The sequence below is a fragment of the Muscardinus avellanarius genome (genome assembly GCF_963383645.1).
Source record: "Muscardinus avellanarius genome assembly, chromosome: 6".
Taxonomy (NCBI): domain Eukaryota; kingdom Metazoa; phylum Chordata; class Mammalia; order Rodentia; family Gliridae; genus Muscardinus; species Muscardinus avellanarius.
The window spans coordinates 61317834-61343067 of NC_137791.1; the positions used below are offsets into that span (position 1 = coordinate 61317834).

Consider the following 25234-nt stretch of genomic DNA (forward strand, 5'->3'; position numbering starts at 1 on the left):
TGTACTGAACTGAGGGTCAGGGTGTGCTTGGAGCAGTCAATTTTGCTCTCCATGGTGAGCTGTGAGTCTCCACTTTCAGTGGGGAGATAAAATCCATTGCTGCTAGAGAATTGGGCTCTCAGCTTCTGCAAATGGCACATGCTATTGTCTTCTACTAAAATATGTGGAGGGAAACATGGGAACCTCTGTAAACGTCATGCCCATAGTGGCAGGAACCAAAGCCCTGCCACGTGGCGAGGCCAGGTCTGGAGCCAGTGGGCTGGGCACAGAGCCTGCTGCATGATGAGGCCGGGTCCAGAGCCAATGAGGCCAGGCCTGGAGCCTGTTGTACAGCAGGCCTGGAAATGGGGCCTGCTTCATAGCAAAGGGCCAGCGGGTTTCTTCAACTGTGGGGCCAGGAAGCAATAGAAGCTGCTGCTGTCTCACCTAATCTCTTAGCAGATTTCCAGATCCAAGTGACCTCTATTTAAAAACAAATTGGTTGTGAGTGGATTATCCTGTCCAAGTTACTCACCTTCTGGCTTTCAGGCTTTCAGTAAGTAGGAATAAGTGTGGAGAAATGGAAGCTCTGATACATTGTTGGTGGGACTGCAAGTTGGTACAACCACTTTGGAGAACAGTATAGAAGATCCTCAGAAGAAAAAAAATGAACTTACCATATGATACAGCAATAGCACCTCTGGGTATCTACCACAAAAAGTGAAAACCAAAATACCAAACTAATGCATGAACAACCATGTTCATAGCTGCACAGTTCATCATTGCCAAACTGTGGAACCAGCCAAGACGTCCTTCAACGGATCAGTGGATTTCAAAACTATGGGATATGTACACAATGGAATTTTGCCCAGCCATAAGAGAGAACAAAATTATGGCATTTACAGTGAAATGTCACAGAAAATAAGAAATCAGATGCTTTTCTTACTGTGCAAAATATTAGGGAGAAATGGGTAACAGGAGGAAGTCTAGATGAAGAAGGGACCCTATAGAGGAGCAATGAAGGTGACATATCTGAGGGGATGGGAGGGAGGATAAGGGAAACTCTTTAAAGCACATGATGTACTTAAACATATCAAAGTCAATCAGGAAGCCAAGCATGGGTAGGAGGGAGGGGGAGTGAAGGGGTTAGAGATGGGTAAGGGCTGATTGGGTGATGTGTGCATGTATATCTCCACAAGTTTTTTTTTATCCCATTGAGATGTATGAGTAAAATGCACCAATAAAAATTTATTAATAATAATAATAATAATAATACAATAAAAGTTTAGGGAAATCCAGGGTCTTAGACAAGAGTGAGCTTGGGTAGAAAGGGACCAGAGATAATAGTGGAGATAATTCCTGCCTAATTATAATGCTTTTAACATGAGATTAGCATTAAGATTCCCCCCTCCTTCTGTGGATGGTTAGGGATAGGCAAATACCAAATGATCAAAATAATTACTTATGTCGTCCTGTCAAACACTCTTGCCCATCAAATGACCTAAGCAATACTGAAACCAAATCCAGATTTAGTAAAATACTAACCTCCCATCCCCACACCCAGGGCCCCTCACCTTTCTTTCTTGCAATAAATCCTGCTGCTTACAGAGTGAACTCCTCTGGTGTCTCCTTTGAATAACTAAGGACCTAGCAGCCCTGACACCAAGAATAATAGTTATTTTCAATGGAAGATATATGCCAATCTATTCATTGGCATTTGGACTTTTGTCAGTTAATTACATCTAACAAAATATGTTTGAAGATATATTTTAGGTTACTGATTTTTTGTTGTTGTTGTTTTTTGCAATGCCACGATCTCCTAGCAATGATTAGAGATGTCAAAAAGATGACCGAATAAGACATAGACTTTTTTTTATATGAGTAAGAAAATAAATGAGACAGAGTTGTGTTTGAAGAATATTATGAAGAGAAATAAGCACAAAATACACTGTGAAAGGCAGACCTTTTTTAAACTTGGGTATTCCTGCCTCTGATAATAAGTTAAATAAGGACAAAAATGTATTTTACACATAGGTATTTAAAATAATATAAAATGTAGGCAACTAAGAACAATTATATAATTTTTAAAACCTTAGCAAAGTAGATTTTTTGTGTCAAAAATCATATATGGATGATAACATATTACATTACAGTGTTCACATAAAATATATTTTAAAACTTAGCTCTTTGTCATGAACCTAAGTGGAAATTAAGTATTTATATTTAAACATATGGTAAGAACATTTAACATGTTTTAATTCAGGGCATGACAAAATAAATTTTTAGAATTATTTAAAATGTAGATAAAATATGCTAATGATTATTGAAGTTACCAGAAAAATTACCCCTGGCTTTCCTCAAGTATTTCTTTGCATCTGAATAAATAGTTCTGTTGTAATTTCCTTAAAACATATATTATACATCTCAGGCATAGTAATAACATTCACATAGTAAATATTTACAATTGCATTTATCCCTAGTCCATAAAGAATACTTCAAAGACATTTAATCTTTAATTTTATATAATATACAACATATAACACATTCTATATATTTGTATTATAGTCAATATATACTTTCTGTTGAGCTCTGTAGTACTTCAACCCATCAGTATTTGGAAATCAGGAAAACAAAACAAAACACTGACTTTTGATCTTACTGTCCCCAGTTAAGAAAGTTACATGAACTTGAGAAAGGTGTTACATCTCTTCACTCCTTTCCTTCTCAGTTAAGTTTGACCAATTTTATTATTTATTTAACTGGTTTTTGACTTTTTATAGTCTAGATATTGATCTCAGGGTGTTCTACCACTAAGTCATATCCCTAGCCTCCCCATTTTTAACATTGTGAGACAAGTTTCCAGGGCTGGCCTCTAACTTGCAGCCCTCCTGCCTCAGCCTATGAGGTAGCTAGGAATAAAGGCTTATGCCACTATGCCCACTACTTTGCCCAATCTTTTACTATTAGTTATTGACTATGAACAAATTTTAGATGAACATGCAGGCATAACAATAAAGTATGTTTCCTTTGATCAATAAATAATCTTGATGCAATATCTGCCATCCTTTGAAAGTAATCATCAACCTTAGTTTTGTTATAATAATTATAATAATTCTTACTTTTTTAGGAAAAATAGCAATATCCACATTACTTTCTATGTGTAATCCATATTTTATGTGGTCAAATACATACTTGCATAACAACATTATAAGTTAAATGGACAAATATATATTATTATAAAATAATTATATAACAAACATTGTAAGATAGTCTGAAAACATTTCCCCATTGCAGTTGACACTACTGACCTATAAGCAAGCTCACTGATGTATATTCACCGTCAGAGAGAATGGATTCCAAGAAAGCATCACTAACATAGTTCACTGTGGTTAGAAGGCAATCTTCAAAGTGGACCTTTGAGGTGGTTGGTTTGTCTGCATTGAAAGTTTATGGTACATTGCTTTTGAGGAAAAAGAATCTTTGTTGACTCACTCCAGTTCCTAATGCAAGTTTTGTCCTTACAGCCAGTCAAAATACTTTTAGTTCAATTCTTGTTTTTTTTTTTTTTTTTCAAAACAATACTGGCCTTTCAAATTGCTAAAAATCTTTACCAGAAGAGTATTTTACAAAACAGAATAGAGTTTTGCATGAGTATGTATATATGTGTGTGTGTGTGTGTGTGTGTACAAAAATATTTAATAATATGATATGAATAATTAAAGTAAACTTTTAAAATTGTTGAAAAGCATTTTTATTTTTTATTTTTACCTTGGATCCTAAAAGGGTGGGTTATAGGGTAAAATCAACAAGGGTACCATGGCTTATGCCCAACATTGCCTTATTTATATCATATGCTACATAATGACTCCAATGGTTTAATAAATTTTATGGCATAATTCCAAATGTTACCATGGTTATTTCACTGCATGTTTGCAAAATTGAGAGACTGCAGCTTGGTTCTATGTCTCTTCTATTGCTGCTCACCAATCTGCAATGTATAGCATTTTCTGGGGCTGGTTATCTGTGTCTTATCCTTGCAATAAATGACAACATTCAGGAGTGCCTTGCAGCCACGTGACCACCCAATAATTAAAATGAGCTATTCTAGGAAGGCATAAACTGGTCACATAGAAATCAGGGCACAATGTCTTACCAGGATACAGGTCTCCTTTACGAAATTCATAAAACTTCCTTCAATATGAGGTTAATAGCCCAAAATATTTTTGCCACTTTTTTTTTTAACATTTGATAGTTAGGATAAGACTCTATAATTTCAGTTGAGGACATCATCTTTTAACCTTAGTGCTTAATGTAAGGAAAAAGATGTTTCAGAAAACTTAGTTTCTCAGTAGAAATTGTCCTACTAAAAGGAGGAAACTATGGCCTTGTTTTTTTTTTTTTTTTGGTGGTACTGGGGTTCCTGGAAGCCCTTCTACCTCCAGGCTACACTCCCAGACCTATTTTTACATTTTTATTTGGAAACAGGTTTTCCTAAGCCAGCGCGCGCAGCTGGCTTCGAACCTGCGCGATCCTTCTGTCTCTGCATCCCAAGCGCGGGGATTACAAGCACGCGCCACCATGCCCGGCCTTATGGCCTTGTTTTCAAATTAATCCAATGTACCTATATTATGAGGTGAAAAATAATGAATATAATAATAATAATAATGAAAAAATGATATGGGCGAGAAGTTTGAACAAACAAATTTACTTCCAAGAGAAATATTACATTTTAGAAAGTTTGCACACAGAAGTAATTTTAAAATAAAAGTATATTTGTTTTAAAAATAGAATAAGAATATAGTAGACATATATTATCTGATTATTCATCAATATTTTGTAGAATTGTTTATAAATACAAAATGTAGGAGTATGTGAAATGAAAAACTTCTATATCACATATTATGAGAGTTAACATATGGAATGATAAAATAATTTATTTTAATATTTAACATGCCACAAATAAGTGATATGTTCCTTATGGTCAGATAATGTTTTAACCTAGCTTGAAATATGTACTGGTTTAAAAAAACTTTCAGTGCATGTAGGATTCCACAGGTCCTTGAAAAGAAGAAAACAAAAAGAAACGAATGGCAAATTAATAAAATGAAATGAAATTTTAAATGAAGATTTAAAAAGCTTAAACACTTAAAATATATAGATGAATATAATACTGTTTTCTTTGATTTTCCTAAGTAAAAGATAGTTATTAACATTTATAATAAATGTTAGTAAAGCTTACAGGGATCTAAAATCTAGTTAAATATAAATTAGTACTAAACATGAGATTGAAAAAAGAGATTAATTAGCAGAATTTTGTCTTTTTGTTTTAGATATAGGTATAAAATAATGATTGTATTCAACTCTACGCATTCATCAAATAAAAAAAACTAAACTAAAATTAAAGAACAGGTAAATCTAAGTTGGCTCTCTTGATATCTTTGTAAACCACAATTACCATCTAAAGTCCTAAACACAAAGTTCCAACAAAATTTTGTCATTCTGTAGCATTATTATTATGATCTTTTAATCTCTAAAGCTTATTGAAACTCTTAGTGATAGGAAATTAAATCATTTCAAAATAGCTCACCCATTTTAAAGAGAGAATTTCATTTTGTAAAGGTAATATGTATAAAAAGAACTTTAATATCTAAGAAGTATATAATATGTTATCCACTCCCAAGGAAAGTAGAGTTTTTATTGGAGAGACGTGGAAATGAACATAGAAAAAAATGAGCCACACTATGAAAGGATAGGTTCTACGTCTATATATAGGACATACACATAGGACTGGTAGGTGCTTGTAAGAAGTCAGGTCAAATAGAACTGAGAGCTGCTGAAGTAGATTCACAAAAAGAAATATCACTCCTGGTTTTAGTGGTCAAATCAAGGAGATAGAATTGGCGCCTGCTCAGAAAGAAGAGAGAGTATGTATTTCACATGAAATGAATTAAAACAAAAAAGCCTGAACAACTGAGACAAAAAAAAAAAAACAGTTTTTTTTTTTTTTTTTTTTTTCGGGTCTGGGGATGGAACCCAGGGTTATTTGACCTCCGAGCTACATATCCTGCCCTATTTTTAATTCTTTATTTTTGAAACAGGGTCTCACTGAGTTGCAAAGAGCCTCACTAAGTAGAGGCTGTTTGCGAACCTCAAACTTCCAGTCTCAGCCTCCCAAATGCTGAGATTACAAAAGTATGCCACCACGCCTGGCAAAAAGAACAATTTGTAATGGTGCAATTTAGGTGGAAGAAGTTTCGTTTAAGAGCAGTAGGAGCTAAAATTACTTAACTAAAGGTGAAGTTTCAGTAGTCATGGATGCTGCGTAAAGCTAACTGAGCCATTTACATGTGTGCATGTGTGTGTTTTTAATTAGAACTACAACAATATAAATGGTGTATTGGGAGATGTTTGTTTGCAGATTTATGTGTGGTGCTGCATAGATTAGAATGTGAAGAGTTATAAGAAGATAAGGTCAAAAGGAATGTGAAAATGCCCTAAAGCACCAGACAGTACAGGACGACTGCTTTCTCAGAGACATGAAAGTACCTTCTTTACATTCTCAATATGCTTAAATTTTGGTTCTGTGAACAGCGGACCCATCACCGGGGTTCCATCTCTAATGCAAGTTCCTCAGAACGGTGCTCCCTGAATGCTTCTATCTAGCTGGTCTACTCTTTCCTGGCTTCTCTTCATCTCACCTTTCTGCTTAGAGTCTTCACTGTCACTCTCAGGGTAGATAATTCTTTGTTTCATTTCTTTGATTTTTTAATTGATTGTTTTCATCTACTGTCATGAGGTTTGTGAAAACAGGAAATTGGCATGTTTGTTGTTCACTGCTATATCAGATCCAGAAATAGTTATTTTTTAATGACCATAATAGAAGAAGGGTGATACATTGTATTATGAAAGGAACATCAGGACTATAATTATGTTACACACAGAAGCAGGTGTATATTTGCCAACAAAACATGTTCTATTTTTTAAATAATAAAGTTATACAAAATCACCAAGAATAACAAATATTAAGGAGTAGTTTAGTGCTTAATCCCTGTTCCTCAGTGTAATTTGAATGAATTTGCTTTAGAAATCTGGTATATTTCAAGGCTCCTAACATTTGTGTTTTACATAAAATTCAACTCAGATGTATTTTCTAATATTCTAGAAGGAAGTTGGTAAAATGTAAGAAAAATATAAAAAATAATTATTTGAATATTTCATAGATCTAAATTCTACTAAAATATATGATGCTATCATTTGTCTTTCCATAGAAATATATAGTATTCTGCTGTTTCATACATAAAAAAGGGCCCCAAAACTGTGATACTTTGTGCCATTTTATCTGGGAGAACAATAAGAAGATTGCAAGAAAATATTAATACTAGACTAATGAGAATAAACTGCTCCCCCTAACCACTCAATACAAACAAAAATAATTTGTAAAATAGGATACATCTTTATGATTAATTACTCTGGGGATGTTATAAATTATAAAATCAGCTGTAAAATAAATGATACTATTGAGATATAAAGGATATTGGATTCAATGTATTTTATATTAATAAGCCTTTCTAAAACTAACATCTTTTTGTATTGAAGATTGAATTCAGGGGTAATCTTCTCCCTCTGAGCTATACCTCCAGTCATTTTTAATTTTTGTACTGAAACAGGATCTTTTTAAACTGCTGAGATTGGCCTAGAATATACAATCCTTCTCAGTCTCCTAAGTACTGAGATTATAAGTGTGCACAACCATGTGCAGAAATATTTATTTTCAGTAATTATATTTTATAAGAAAAGTGTCCAATATTTGTTTTCACAAAAAAATTGAAGTTACTTTATCTTGTATGGAGGTGGATGCTGAGTAGAAATGAAATAAAATGAAAACATAATTCCATATTCATTATAGTAATGATGACCTGGTCTTTTAAATAATATATTTCTGCATTAAAATTACATTTTATTATTTCAAATGTATATGTGTTCATTATAAAATGTGACAAAAAAGACATAAGTAGAAATTAGAAAATAACATATCACATTCCTACCAACCAGGGCGGATCACTATACCAACTTTTATGTATTAATTTTCACAAGACACCATAGTACATTCTATTTATTACATTACCATACTTGCTGTCTCTTTTTCCAGTAATGACCTCTAACTACCTTTACATACGTTTTCCTCTCATTTCCTACTCGTTTCCTCAAATGTCACTCAAGTAAGTGCATTACTGCTGAAATGCTTCCCTTTACTGGGGAAACTTCTAAGTACTCAGGAAAATAGAAAGACTGGTCCCCAGAGCACCTGCACAACTCTCCCTCATGGTCCTGCTGTGCTCCAGGGTCCTCACAGCTGCTCTACACCCTCGCACACTTGTTCTCATTCTTTCCCTGTGAGCACACGTGTGTGCATGTCATTATGTGGTCTTTAATTTAATAATGTCCCCTAGCTGGGCATGGTGGCGCACACTTGTAATCCCCACGCTTGGGAGGCAGAGACAGGAGGGTCGCGCAGGTTCGAAGCCAGCCTCGCTGGTTTAAGAGACCATGTTTTTCAAATAAATATAAAAATAGGTCTAGGAGTGTAGCCTGGAGGTAGAAGGGTTTCCAGGAACCCCCGTACCACAAAACAAACAAACAAACAAACAAACAAACAAAGTCCCCTCGTTATTACTAGCATTCTATAAGTATGAATTTGGGGGTACCATGCCATAAAAGTCTATTTCTCTTGGAGTATTGCACATCACTAATCCAGTTCACTCCAGTGTTTGTTTAATGCATGGAAAAATTAGGTCTTTTTAAACTACTGCTTTAGACTCTTTCAGTAGGCAGAGCTTAATTACTGAGCAAAGTTTTAAATATTTTTTATAGTTCGCTTTGTCCTACCCAGGGTGTACAACTAGAGAAATGAGTTCCAAATTAATTTTTAAAGTTTTATTTTTCTTTGTTGTCAGAAGACAAATTTTTGGCCCAGTTTATTTTATCCGTTTCAAGCAACTTTTATTTTTAGTTTCTATATGAAAATTATATTAATAGATACACTCAAAGACATCTTGCTTGATCTTTTCATATTTTCCCATATGCTGTCTTGTTTTCTCTTGTAATTAACCAATTTGTTCTTTTTTCTGCTTTCTTCACATATATAAAATTCTACAAAATGAATTCCACATGACTGCTTCACAACTTGCTCTCAGTTATCAATAAACATTCCTCTATATCAGAATATAGGTATTTATTATTATTATTCTGGCTAGATAGCCCTTCTTGTTTTATTAAACAGTCCTTATTAGTGAACACTTGTATTGTTTTTTATCTTTAGCTTTTATAAAAATTGCTTATGAAGAAAAATTTAATGAAAACATAATGAGTATCTATGGAAGTGAATTTATAAGATAGTATTGATGGGTGTATGATAAACCATGTACATTTTTCGCAGTCCTAAATTTGTTTTTCTTCTAGGAAATATACCATGATATTTTTTCCCTCTAGGGACTATACCATAAGATAATACTTGCCATTTATTAGGGAAAAACATAAAAATGTTTATTATATTCATATGACTAAATGGTATTCAGTCACTTAAATTATGAAATAAAATAAATTCCTTTTAGATTCTCATTTCATAAGGTATGATACTGAGACATATTATTGATGCTCCTGCAAAAAAGGAAAGTCAATCCTTTCAAATTAAGTGCTTGTAACTTTCCCATTATTTAAAAAAGATTTATAATTATTATTTTTTGAATATTAATTGTTTCATACAGTCCAAACAATTTATAAACTTGATATATCTAATTCTATACTAGTCCTTTCATAGGCTTAGAAAATGAATTCCTCAGTGTTCAGATTATATTTTCCAATGTATAAAATGCTAAAAATATTTTTCTTTCAAAATAACTCTGTACTATAAGATAACAAATTTAATAGATTTAATCCAAATTTACAAATCTAGTTATAAACAAAAATTCATAAAATGATGAAAAATATGGAATAATTCTGATATGTATAGAAATATGACTCTGAGTACTCTGAATTGCAAACTACATTCTTTTTCATATAAATTTTCTCTACTGTAATTCAGTTTCATAAATTTAAAATTCTAACTACCATCTTAAAATATTGCATTACAAAGCTGGGAGTGGTGGCACACATTTGTAATCAGAGCATTCAGGAGACTGAGATGGAGGGTCATGGTTCACGGACAGCCTAAGCTCCTTAGTGAGGCTCTCAGCAACTTAGTGAGACCCTGGTTCAGAAATAAAGAATAAAATATAGGGCAGAGGCTGTAGCTCGGAGGTCAAATGCCCCTGGGTTTCATTCTCAGACCCACAAAAGGAAAATAACATGACAAAAGATTGTAATTTCCTGGTATTTTGACTTTATGAAGCATAAGGTTAATGATACTTGTGACTCATTTTTAGGAAATTTTCTAATAATTTGAACATCCCTCTTCTTCACAAAAGAAAATCCTCAGTATCACAAAAAGTATACTTTGTTATGAATATTGCCACTGAATCATGAAAATTTCAGCAGATATTAAATCAATGATTACTAACAAGCTATATAAACATATTTTGTATATATGCTAAAATATAAAAATTAAAATGTATAATCAATGTTTCCAAATGACAAATCAGAAGTACATATATGTATGGGGTAATATATGGGCTTTTGACATTGTTCTATAATATAGGATGATTACATCAAGCTAATTGACATATCTATCATCTTGTTTATCTTTTTTGTGGGGAGATATGTGAAATTAACTCTCTTAGTTATTTAAAAATGAACATATATTACTGTTGATAATATAGTCACTCTGCTGTGCAGTAGAATTCAAGTGTATCCCTCCTCTTCTAGTGAAAATTTGTGTGCTTTGATCAACAACTTTACGCGCCCCCAACCATGCACATTTTGTTGTTTTATTTTAAAGTATATTTTTATGACTATAAGAACTTTAATAGTTGACACCTTGATTTGCTATTCTTATATGTACTTCAAATACAAACTCTCTTTAAAAAAGGGTTGTCGCTGGGCGTGGTGGCGCACGCTTGTAATCCCCGCGCTTGGGAGGCAGAGACAGGAGGATCGCGCAGGTTCGAAGCCAGCCGCGCGTGCTGGCTTAGGAGACCCTGTTTCCAAATAAAAACGTAAAAATAGGTCTGGGAGTGTAGCCCGGAGGTAGAAGGGCTTCCAGGAATCCCAGTACCACAAAATAAATAAGTAAATAAATAAATAAATAAATAAATAAAATAAAAAAGGGTTGTCAGTTAATTGGTAATAATTCTATATAGTTGTTGAATTAAAGACCCAAAGACATTCCAGGGAGACTTGGATCCAATTTAAGATTCAGGAATTTAGAAAGGAGTAACTAATGAAATATTTTAGAGGTAATTGTGTGCTGGCACATGTCTTTTAAAATCACTGATTGACAAGCCGGGCATGGTGACTCACACTTGTAATTCTAGTACTTGGGAGGCTGAGACAGGAAGATCCCAGGTTCAAAGTCAGCCTTGTCAATTTAGCATGGCTCTCAGCAACCTAGTGAGACCCTGTTTCCAAATAAAAAATTAAATCGGGCTGGGAGTGTAGCTTGCAGGTAGAATGCCTCTGAGTTCAATTCCCAGTACCAAAATAAAAATAAAAAATTACTGTTTAACAATGCTGATTTGCATTTCATACTTTGTTCTAAACTGTGCAGTCATTTCAATGTAATTAATACATATAAAATACTATAAAACAAAAAGTAATATATAATTACAATGTAATATCCACATCTGTACATTTTTCTGAACTTGTAAAAATGCAGAGTAATTGGTAATAAAGTTTTAGGATAATAAAAATATTGAAGTATTTATTTAATTTATTATTTTATTTTATAAAATAAATATTGAGGGATTTCTCTATATTTTATTGAAACATTCTGTGATAAATGGGAAGTGTTGATATACAGTGAACTCTATACATTTCTACAAACATGGAGTCAGCCTGCCGGGCATGGTGGCGCACGCTTGTAATCCCCGCGCTTGGGAGGCAGAGACAGGAGGATCGCGCAGGTTCGAAGCCAGCCACGCTGGCTTAAGAGACCCTGTTTCCAAATAAAAATATGAAAAATAGGTCTGGGAGTGTTGCCCGGGGGTAGAAGGGATTCCAGGAACCCCAGTACCACACACACACACAAAAAAAAAATAAAAACATAGAGTCAGCCAAATATGGGTCAAAAATATTCAGAAAATTACATGTGTCTGTACTAAATTCATACTGACTTCCATATCATTCTTCCCTAAACATTCTTCCCTGTGCTATTTAAATACTATTCACATTTTATTAGGAATTCTAAGTAACAGAGATTATTTAAAGTATGCAGGAGAACGTGCACGGTTATATGAAAATATAGACATTTATGTAAGGGGTTTTGAAATCAATCCCTCATAAATACCACGGAATAACTGTATATAAATTCATTTTGCCTCCTTTTGTAGAATGGTATGCATAGAGATGAAAGATAAAAGGAGAATGTAAGAAATAGAAACAAAAAAATAGAAAAAGCCCATGGTTGATGTTGCATAGCTTCCCTCTCAGTGCTTATGTTGGGTGACTGAGTCCATCCTTCCCTCAGGTGAGTCCCCAGATGCACAGTCCACTTCCAGGCTCAGCGTGGTGGCGCCCATTTGTAATCCCAGCATTCCTGAGGCTGAGGCAGGAGGATCTGTGTTCACAGAGAGCTTCAGCTACTTAGTGAGACCCTTTGCAACTCAGTGAGATCCTGTTTCTAAGGACCACACACATTTTCATGTAGCATAGCCTGTAAATAAAGCTCACTATTCTTATTTAGGGCTGTAGCAAAGACAAAGCAATTTGCAACAGGCTTAGGGATCTTTGAGGGGGTTTATAGAGCACATTAGAAAGGTTGGTGTTTTTTTTTTTATTAACCATGATTTTCACTTCATCTTCTTCCAGTCTCACATCTCAACCTTAGATCTACCCACATTACCCAGTTAACTATTGATGATTGGAGTCCTGACTCCCACCCGATACACTAAGAATTAATATTTCCCTTTGTTATTTTATTTGCATTGCACTTAGCAGCTTCTAACACATTACATAATTTGCCTGCTTATTATTTAAGTATGCCTTCCTTCACCAACCCCAAACCCCACATGGGAATGTCTGTTGTTTTGTTAAAGAACATATCCCAAGGAGCTAGAAGAGAGCTGGTTCCTAGGGGAAGCAGCAATATTTGCTGAATTAATGCATGGAGAGATTTTCAAAAGTGATGCCCTTAGAACATTACCACTGGATAAGCCTCCACTTCTCTGCTACATGCTAATAAGCACCTGGGGCAGATGATCATGTTTCTTATTCTGTGTTTAATGAATTTTTTTTCTAAAAGTTATCTTTAATATAATTGAAAAGCTATAGTACAAAAGAGAACTTTGAAAATGTAATTCAGTTTATAAGCCTGATATTTTTAATTTGTAAAATACACAGAGACATCTGAGTTAAGAGAATATAAATGAATGAAGCATATGGGAGGAAGATATTTTATTCTAATAAATGGCATGGCACATTTGTGCATGATCAGAAGTACTAACTTTGAAAAAGATCACAATAAATGGATCCTAAAGAGAAAACTTAAATAAAATTCTTTGCTAGCAGCTGGATGAAAGAACCTGATTGAGAGTTAGTTAGTTCTTAGAACTAGGATCAATATATAGGCTGACGTAATTATGCATATAACATATGCAAAATCTCTCTTCCTCTGTTTTGTAGTGAATAAAATGATTATAAAAATCTGCATTCTTATTCTTTGTATTAATAGGATATGATTAATTATTCTCATATTTTCAAGAACTCACTGCACCCTAACTGTGCTGGGAGCATCTCCAAAATTAAATCTAATGAAAGTAGCAGAGATTGTAAAATGCACAGAAAACTGCATCACAAAGAGTGTCAGAATATATATATACATATCTATACAAAATATGATTATCATAATATCCTTAGTAATTAAGTAGCAACTGCAATGATAATGAAAATTCCATCATTTGGAAAGTTCATTAAGATATTTGAAAAACATGGTAGAATGCATCCATTACCAAAGAGATGCATGCTTTATTTATACCTAATTGAAACAAAAATATGTGCCACAACATAACCAATTTTAATTGACAAATAAAAATAATGATATTTAGAAAAACAATGATTAAAAATGCTTTATTTTTGTGGTGCTGGTGGATGAATCCAGGGTATTCTACATCCAAGCTACATCCCTACCTCTTTTTTTTAATTTTTTTTGTCGGTACTGGGGATTAAACCTAGGCGTGTTCTACCTACAAGCCACAGTCCCTATTGTTTTTTTATTTTGAAACAGGGTTTTACTAAGTTGCTGAGATTGACAGTGAACTGTAATCCTCCTGTTTCAGACTCCCAAGTACTAGGTTTACAGGCATCCACTACTATGCTCCGCTAATTTCCAACTCTATTTTTTGTTTTTGAACATAAACAAAATCTTGCTAGTTTGTGAAAGTCACACTAAGTTTCTGAGGCTAGTTTGAACTTGAAATCCTTTTGTCTCAGCCTCCCATATACTGGGATTACAGGTGTGTAACACTATGCTTGGATAATACTTCATATTTAATGATATAGTTAATAACTTCAAAACTCAAAGAAAATATGAACAAATTCTTGCAAGTCCTAGACTAATAAATACTCATTAGTGCTAAGAAAGTAGAAACCCTCTTTACTTAAAACTAGTGCATTTGGCACCAAGAAAAATTCAGAGATTATGTAAGTATTCTAAGTTCATATATCAATTGAAAGGAAAATTTACATTTGAAATAAACTACACTTATTAAAATTAATAAAATTTAACAAAGAAGAGTAAGACTACATTTAAGAACCTGTATTAATGAAGGGATTCTGTATGAGAATTTTCTCATGATACAATATAAGATCTTCATTGATGCATTTTGATTATTTGTTCTCAAACATTTTAGTCAAAATGCTATTTTTAATAGGTCATACAATAAAATATTTATGAAATAGCCTATGTGCTATGCTGAAGCATCTATTTATATAGTTAATGCAATAAAAATATTGCCTATTTCTTAATCTTATAAGGGGCAACACTGCCACTTCAGTGTATATATTCATTCTATAACCTGTTTTAATAAGGCAAGTGACACCTGAGAAATTATTTTTTGATCTTTCAATAAACTAAGGTTATGCAGACAGAGAAAGGTGAACAAGGTTAAATTGGCATTGGTTATTTAATACAAGTCATCACTAATTTAGTCATCTTCCCCATCACAATAACTACTGTTATTACAGGCCTACGCTAAGATATTTTCAATTGCTTTTTAAAAATTCCTGACAGGTGCCTTAAAAATCAGAGCACTCTGTACACTAACATTAGTTTCAAAACTCCTGATGACTCTGTTCTAGGATAGAAGTAGTTTATTGTACAAACCTTTAAACCTATTTACTGTGTGTCATTTTAATAGATTTCATTAAGAGTAGTATCTTCTGTGGATTCTAATTCCTATCTTGTGCAAAATATATAAGCAATGGTTATCCTCTCAAAGAAAAGATATGAATGAGTATCTGTAGTCTCATGTATTCTGATATTTATATCCTTGAAACATGATCCTGAATGATTACTAAAGAGCAATTTGTGTCTAATATTCAGTTTTGGAAAGAAGACAAGAAAATATAACAACCATTCATAATATACAAGATTTCTCCAAGATATTTTGTGATAAGCATTATTTTAAGTCATAAATAGATATGACATGGCATATATGCATATGTGTATTATTAATCTATGCAATATTTGTGGAAAAATACAAAACTAAAACTATATTTTCTGAGAAGATATTAAAAAAGTATATTAAAGAATAATACATGATTCTTATGCATAGAAAATACTAACTTATAAAGATATTGAAAAGTATAGAAAATATCTCCTAGTTATGAGAGTAGTTATCGTAGAGGTGAATCTCATGTTTCCAAAATAGTTAGTTAATTCATTATCTTTGAAATGTTTTACTTATTTCAAATTTGTTTACTAAAAATATTTCCCTATGCAGTTTTTCATATACAAAATGCCCTAAATTTTATTACTATATTTATGTCTAATTTCTGTCATAAATTTTTGTATGTATTTTTAGTAATTAATTTGTTTCTCATTTTCATGTCCTAAAATATATCAGTAGTCAATATAAAACATAAAACCCTCAAAATGTATTACCATTCTATTTCAACAACTACCCATATGTTAAAGCATAATATATAATTGTACAAGGGGATTCTTCAAGGACTCACTTCCAAGAAAGTAGTATTCCTTAATTAAATCCAATAAAACATATTAAACTTCACTATCACATATGTAAATAAGCTAGAAATAATGAATATTTTATGAGGAATACTATGTTAATGGCTTCAATTTTTATTTTATTTACATGTGTAGAAAACTAAACAGTATTGCTCTAAGAAATATTGTAAAAATAAGAAAAATTATGAAGAATAGACAGGCGAATTCATGAAGCTACCAGCAGCTTTGATGTGAGACTATACCTATTCCCAGCTTAGGTTTTTCGCTAGAAATAACTAATGATTCTATCTATTATGAACTTCTCTCAATATGAAAGAAAAAGACCAATACCCAAAATCTAAGCCTTCAATTTAATAGATGAATTATTTCATTTATTCTTCAGGTTCCAAGTCTTAGAATCAGTTTTACTGATAGTGCTACAGAAAGCTTATAGTATTGCATAAAACTCTTACATTATATTTATGTTCAGTCATTCAGCGAATTAGAATTTAGACTCCCAAGCTTCATTTCCTTACATGGAATATTTGAGTCCAAATGCCTAAGTGCTTCTCCTTTTCTGTGTGTTCAAAATGTGTTACTTTTAATAAAACGCTACATTCTCACAAAGATCGCGTGGTAGTAAGCAACTGACTTCACCTTTCTGGAATCCAGTTAACTTACTTATAAACTGAGATCTTTGAAATACGTGAATTATCATTTAACTTATAGTACATGTTCAATATGCTGTTTTTATGTTGAAAGTGACGGAAGTTATAGTTTTATTATTCTTTATTCTTACTGAAAAACCCTCTGACTTGAAGACTGTAAGTGCATGGGTTATTATATTTGTAAAATGCACATTGTTTTTATATCCTAGAGAGTTATATACAAATATGTATTTTAAAACTTTTAGAAAAAATGTCTTTCAAAAGAGATATCAAATAACATATGGTAAATTCTCTTCAACCTTTTTAAACTTTGTTACTTTTAAAAATAAATATCAACATCAACTAAAGAATATATAACACTGGAAATCAGAAGTATTGTAGTCACAGATTGATATCTAAAATAAACATATTAAAATTAATGTAATAGAAAATTTAAAAAGAGGCATAGCTTTTAGTGATTTCTTAGAAAATAAGTTATAGAAGTATCTGAAAACACTTTGTGCTAGCATTAGAAACTTTCATTTATTTCCTAAGAAATATAAGTAATTTATATGGCAACACAAAATTACATTCACTTTTATGCTATTTAATATAATGAAGATAGGCAAATAAGTATTAAATCATTTCAGTATGCATCATAAAACTTGAAATTATATTTTTCTTCTCAACAAAATGCTAAAAGTAATATTAACAAATGCACTTAAGCGGAAGAGAAGTTTCTCACAATTATTAGATACAAAATAAAAAAGACTATTTTTTCCTTCAAGAAAAGATTAAAATCATGAAATTAGGCAAAATGCAAATTTCATAGTGGTATTTAAGAGAAAATAGATATTTAAATTGAAGTTTTTCAAAATCATCCTGTTTTATTGGAAGAAATGTGTATTAAAATATATTTTGCAATCTATTTTGACAGTTTATCAAGTATTTCACACTAAGAAAAAAATATTAACTTGTAATTAAATTACTTTCTGTTGCTTGCTCTGAAGCCCAAAAGTTAAATATTGTAAATGTCTTTGCAATATTGTGTTTCCTCTTATGATCCTGCCCACAAAAATTATGTGTTTGGCCATTGGTGATTGCAAACATAATAACTTTATTAAATTGTTAATAAATAAATTAGTACTTTCTTAGAAATAAATTGCTCTAGCCTTCTAATATGTATCTTCCACCTATCTGCATATTCACTAACTCAAAAGAGTGTGTTTGAGATGTTGGTTTAAAAAATTAATAAGATATCGGTATGCTAGTTGGTGTTTGTAATTATCTTTTTCTTTCTGGAAGGTATTTGGGGATTGTTTAAGAGCAAAGATGAATGGTGCACCACTAAATCCTATTAAATCAATGCATGGACACAGCAGCAGCAAAGATAAATAAGCCACAGAGGTCTGAATAGCAATAAAGACGGTAAAAATGGTTTTACATAGCTACTTACATCATAGCCTAGAAGTTCAGTCTGTGTGGATTTATCTACTCTTGAAGCAAAAGCCTTCTGTAAATGTTGGACTTTTTCCTGCAAAATGAGAAAAAAAAATTGCATTGTTGGTGAGTCATGTGTTTCCATCCTAGTTATCATCCACTTATTAAAATTTGATTAATGTGCCACACAGGATCTTCTCTGAGTGTATACTTTGCTCTGTTGGTGCTTTTCAAGTCAGCTTAAATTCTCTTCACACCTTAGGTGTCTTTTCTAGTAGTAGAGAAGCTACTGAGTCGGAACCATAGTTGATTGCTAGAGACATGACTTGATTGAATACAAGACCAAGTGCTTATGTTATGCTTCTTGTTAGCTGTTGTTTTTTATTATTAACTAAATTGATAGAATTTTGCTGATCTCATTTCAGAACAATTATAGTTAGTATCTGAAGTATTTCCACACATGACATTTAACCTGGGGACTCTATTTAGTTTGTGTTCAAATTTAATTTCTCAGCTCTCTCAGGAGCCCCCCCCTACACATTTGGGAATCTGTATTTTAAGAACTGACACTAACCTAACTCGGCTACAACTGGGTAAGGAAAGTAATAAATGAGAAAGAAAGAGATTCAGAAGAAACCTGGAGAAGAGAAAAAGTTTAAGTGCATTGAATTTTACATTTTTGAATGTCAATTAATTTTCTACATATATATTAAGATAGCTATCTTTCAGTGTTCTATTCAAAGAAACATTTTAGTTCCTTCTTCCAACACCTCTTAGATAGATTGCAGATAATTAAATCAATTCAACTTCTGGTGGATGTATTTTATAAATAAATCTGTACCCATGAAAATGTTATCTATCTCATTTTCTTTAAGTTCACTCTTTCAAACAACAGCAATATTAATACTTCTTAATAAAACACATCCCTGGGCACTTATGTTTTTCATTTAAGACTAATGAGACATATGCATGCTTAGACATATACGTGCTTCCTTACTAAAGGAAGGCTATAAGATTCAATAGAAAAATATAAACAAAACAGGATGAGGAAAATTTTTAAGACATATCTGAATTTAGGTCTGATCATGTGATATTTTTGAATATTATACAATATTTATGTTTGGATAAGAAATAGTGGGCTTTTCTTCAATTTTTAAATTGTTCTATATGAACTTAAAACTAATTTAACATCTGTAAAATAAATCCAACTACCCTAATAAATGCCTAACTCAAAGAAGTATCATTTATAAATTTACAAAGATTAGCTATACTCACATTTCCTTTCCTTCTGTAACTTTCATATATGTATACACAATTATATTAGTCTATTATGTAAATAATTTTAGATATAACTGTTACTTTTATTATTATAGTTACATACTACTATTGTATTATTACTATTATTGTCATCTATTATATGTATTATTATTATTTTTTGGTGGTACTGGGGTTCCTGGAAGCCCTTCTACCTCTGGGCTACACTCCCAGACCTATTTTATATTTTTTTTATTTGGAAACAGGGTCTCTTAAGCCAGCAAGGCTGGCTTTGAACCTGCGCGATCCTCCTGTTTCCGCCTCCCAAGCACGGGGATTACAAGTGTTCACCACCACGCCCAGCACTATATGTAATTTTGATATAACATATAATTGTTTTTTACATGCTTTTTCCCTTTTTATAAAGAACAAGAAACTGATTCTTAATAAGGTGAAATCAATTGCTATAGATCACAGAAGACAGCCAGGCATGATGGCACACTCCTGTAATCTCAGCACTTGGGAGACTAAGACAGAAGAATTATAGGTTCGCTGCCAGCCTCAGCAACTTAATGAGGTCTTGCTTAAAAATAACAAATAAAACAGTGCAGAATATGACTGAGTTCAAGGTAGAACATCCCTGCGTTCAATCATTCAATCACCAGTCTCTCTCTCTGTCTCTGTCTGTCTCTGTCTCTGCCACACACACACACACACACACACACACACACACACACACACACAAATAAGGAAGTAAGTGGAATGAGAATGAGAATGAAAACCTTTCTCTGTCTTCAAACTTTGGTGCTCTTTCTAAATTCTGACCTTTTAAGAAAGCTTACAAAAAATTGTTGCTGTCTCCACACAACATATGTAAGGAAACTTACCAAACAAGTAGTTTTTTATAGTTATTATACAACTAGTAACTGTAGGTGGTAATAAAATTTTATTATTGATGTTCTAACTTCCTGTAGTCTCTTGTCAAATTTACCAAGTTACTGTGTTTCACTATGGAAGCAATTTAAAATTTCTTAAGATTTACCAATGTAATTCCTATAAGCACTACAATTTAACAGAATACCCATTGCTTCTGCACAGCAACTATATCAGAGGCCAATATGTGGAATATAGGTGATAGTGATTACGTACTGTGAAATGTACTCTGACACTCTAAATATATATAAATATATCCGCATTATTATCCAAAACTTGCAAAAGAAAGTTTGTCAAAGAGTAGGTTTAAGTTAGGAAATGGAATTTTTCAAAAACATAAAAGAACATAAAGCCTGCTTAAAATAGTAAATTCCTAAATTTAGATCCCAAGTCATCTAAAGGTTATAGTTATGGAAAGAGAAACATTCACCAAAAAAAGACACTAAAAGAGGGGAAAAGCTAACTTTTAAAATTGAAAAGTAATGTAACACATCATAAGGAAAATCAAAGAGTATTCTGAATCACATTTAATTTAGAAATTAGATGGGTCAAAAGGAATTTGAATATCATCTTGTAATGGACTTCAATGTCAATAATCAGAGATTAATCACATAAAACAAAAGCAACGCAACTAAAGAGAAAATCATTGGAGTTGCTTAATGATACCAAACCTAAGAATAAGCTCAGGAATGAAAAGCCAACATTATACAGGTCACATTGATTATTTTCACCCACCTTTAATGCCAGCATATCACTGAGAACATCAGTAGCATTATAAAGAAGCACAACAGTGCCCAAGCAAATAAACCTTCTCAAATGGAACTTGAAATTTCTGGGAGCTATGAAGGAGTTGTTAAAATTTTATTAATGAAACCAATCCATAAAATTACAATTTTTTTTGCTTCTAAAAACTTATCAAGCTGTTTTTTAGATGCAGGTACAGAAACAAATGACCTTGAGAACCTGGAGGAATCGAAGATCGCCAATAAACAGAACCTGCCAGCATGAGCAGGACCTTGTGGCTCTAGATGACCAGTGAGGGGTGCTGTCAGCAGCTGCATATTGGACCCTAACAACAGAAAGACTAGAAACTCCCCAGTCAAAAGTACCCAGTTTGAACTGAACCTGTCTGCTGGGTGTGAACTATTCTGTCAAAACCAAGTTTTATAACCAAGCAGCCCTCTACTTCCTCTACTGTAGCCACTTGGATTCCTTTAGTACTTGCCATTTAGGTAGAAAGATTTGAATGTGCCTCCTGTCTCCTTGTCTGTGACACTACAATAAAGTTCTTTCTTACCGAACTAGGGATGTAGCTCAGAGGTTGGGCACCTGCCTAGAGTATGCCAGGCCCTAGGTTCAACACTGAAAAAGAAGTATCTCTCTCTAATTTGTTTATTTATTTGTTTCTGATTTATTTACCAAAGCTTATGTCATATTATTGGCTTCTGTAAGCATGCTGCAGACAGCCCTTGCTCAATAATATCAATTCTCTTATTTTTTGTTATTAAAAATAGCCAATGTAACAAAAATCAGCGAAAACAATAAAACTAATTTTTATGCAACCATCACCCAGTTTTAAAATGGACACCAGAACTTCAGTAAGTTTTAAAACCAGCTGTACCTAGAGGATCAAATTCAGGCTCTCTCTCACGCCTCTGCCCATGGGGAGAGGATTCTGTGAAGGGAAGTATCAAAATCCAAGTTTTCCTTTAGCCCAGGGATTCAGAATGCTGACATTTGCTTTCCAGTTTAGGATATGTCTGGGTCGGTTCCAAGGGTGTCAGTCAAGAGGGAGCCAGGGGAGCTGTCTGATGGAGGGGATAGAGCTTTGGTGTTGCTCACACACCTGTTCATGAGGCTGAAAGAATAGGATTGGGGTAGACAGAGGCTAGGCTGGGCTGGAGCCAGGGCTGACACTCTGTATGTTGCTAAGCTCCTGCACAGATTACCAGGGAATCCAAAATAAGCTGTAATTTGAACAAGTGTTTTCAAGTAGAACACTTGAAAGAACAGACCATATTTTATTCAACAGTTTCTAAAACCTGATTTGTAACCTTAATATTTAGACTCATTCCACGAACCTTCACTGTATTCTCAGACTGGGCCTCACCAGTGTCAGTAAACTAACCTGCTACTGAGATGTGTCTATTGCCTTTGACACCTCAGGAAAAGCATTATGGGGTTTTTTAAAGTTGCATAAAGTGATAAAGAACTAGGGATTTTCTTTTATTCTTCTATATTAAAAGTGTGCTAAAGGTGTAGGATACAGCTCAGCATTGACCTAGGTTGTGTGAGTACCTGGATTGAATCCCCAGAAGTTCAAATGCATAAACAAATAATAAATAGAAAGTGAAAGTGGGTTAACACTGCAAAGGCAAACAGAACTAAGAAATAAGAGTACATCAATAAAACAAACACCTAAAATATGTATTTTCTTCATTTTTATGATACTGAGATAGGAAACTGCCTGACACCCTCCACCTCTCACCACCACTTTGAGAATGGTTTGAAGATGATGTTTCAATATGGAAACTTTGTGGCATATTTTAAATTTACAAAACAGATTACTTCTAAGAATTTTACAAACTAAATATATAACTAGATTTAATAAAAGGTTAGATCACTTAAAATAATAAAAATTGAACAAAATATAACTATGTAATATTATTTTTGCAATACATTCATTATAATTCATTGGTAATATTTGTACCTCAGTAACTGCATGCAATAGTCTAGATGTAAAAGCATATGGAGTTTTTGTTTTGTTTTGTTTTGTCTGGATTTTTAAACAAGAGTTAGTTGAATAATGTTAGTCATTTAAATTCTAATATTATTCTAGTTCCCAGTTTTTAGAGGACATTACAAATATATACACATACTAGCTGAGTTTTATTTATGGTGGATAATGTATTTATTTAGTGCATATTATAGGCTAATTCATTTCTTTTAAATTATCCTTGCCAGGGTTAAAGAGCTAATTAAGAAAGCCCTTATAAAGAGGAACATGAAGAAGATTGCTTTGAGTGATATCATTTAGAAGCTAAGAACATGAAATTACAGGTATTAATAGTGGACATTTATTGACTGATCGGGAAAGTCATGGGGAAAATTGTGACCAGGAAATATTATGCAGGGTGGTTTGGCTTTGTCTCTCTTTATTGAAAGCATCATTTAATTATACCTCCGAAATGTATTTCACATCTTCCCCTTGTATTCACTGTCACAGTCCTGGTCCACTATCTAGGAGGAAGAAGAGTCAAAGTATATGCCTACCTGGAACCTATGAATGTGACCTTATCTGGAAAATATCTTTGCAGATGTAAATCAAGTTAAAATGAATCAATTTATAAATGCCTTAATCCAATATGCACAGGGTTCTTACAAAAACAAAGACATTTGGACACAGTGATACCAGCACACAAAGGGAAGGCTATGCTAAGGCAGAGGTACAACCTTGGGCGCATCTACAACCCGAGAGACTTAAAGAATTGCCTGTAGCCACCAAAAGTTAGAGGAGACCAGGAAGATTCCTTCCCTAGTCCTGCAGAAGGAATGTGTTTCCACTGACTCCTTCATTTCAGAATTTTTGTCTCCAGGACCATGAGAGCTCCCCCAAGGCTGGGCTAAGCCAGTGTGTGGTGCTTTGCTACAGGAGCCACAGGAAATTAACACAGCCTCCTCGCTGGCTTTCCTGTCTTCACATATATTTTCTCTATTCCATCTTTTCTATAGATAATAGCTAAGTAACATAGATATGTAATTTAGATCCCATCAATCTTCTGCTTAAAACCCATTAATAATTTCCCATTCAAGTGAGAGCATCTAGTTACATGTGGTGAGCACTTGAGAAGTCACTAGTACAAACTGAGCTGAGCTGTTAAGGGTAAAATATATGTTGGATTTTGAAGAATTAAAAACAAAAAAAAAATCTCATTAATAAAACATCCCATGAATGAGTTTATACTCATCATATTTTTAAGTCATAACATTTTGGATATGTTAAATGAAGTGCATTTGACACAAAATTAACAAATAACCATCACTAGTAGTTATTCTTTCTATACATCTGTTGCACAGTTCTGATACATATAATAAAAATATATACCTTGCCACGAAATAAAGGGCCTTGCATAGCCCTCATTGGATGTTCTAACTTCATCTCATACCAGTCTTCTACTTGCAAACTTACCTGTCTTCAAACTAATCTTTTTTCCATTCCATAAATGGAATAACATTTTTCCCAAATGAAGATTCTTTTTAGCATGCCATTCCTTCCATGTGAAGGTTCGAAATACTGAGTGTACTGTCTCAAAACTATTCTTTTTAAAGTAAATCTCCATCTCCAGGCAAGTTTCTGCCTTAATTTCTTTTTTTAGTAAATGTCTTTCATTCCTACTCACAATTGTTTGTTTGTTGTATACATTTGGAGTGACTTCAGCATTTGCATGTAAGTTTCTTACAGAAAGGACCATGTATTTTTAAAGCTATATTGATTCCATACTTTCTTAGGTAGTTTATGAGCATATTCTCTGTATTTGATACTGTTTTAAATAAATGAAGAAGTAGGTTAATGAGATAAGATGCCTAATGATTAAGAGGCATCAGAAACCAGTAGGTGAACTTGACAGTCTACAGAAGTATTTTCTGTTCAGGAGTTAATATTGTT

At 33.1% G+C, this 25234-nt stretch overlaps 1 protein-coding gene across 1 annotated transcript in view; it reads right to left on the reverse strand.

The window, feature by feature from the left end:
• Nucleotides 1-25234, reverse strand: part of CCSER1 (coiled-coil serine rich protein 1) — a gene marked incomplete at both ends in the record, with an annotated part of 1182092 nt that overhangs the window by 592371 nt on the left and 564487 nt on the right. The window contains one exon of the mRNA XM_080697948.1: nt 18398-18475. Coding sequence (XP_080554074.1) covers nt 18398-18475 — 78 coding nt within the window. The remainder of the gene's footprint in view (nt 1-18397; nt 18476-25234) is intronic.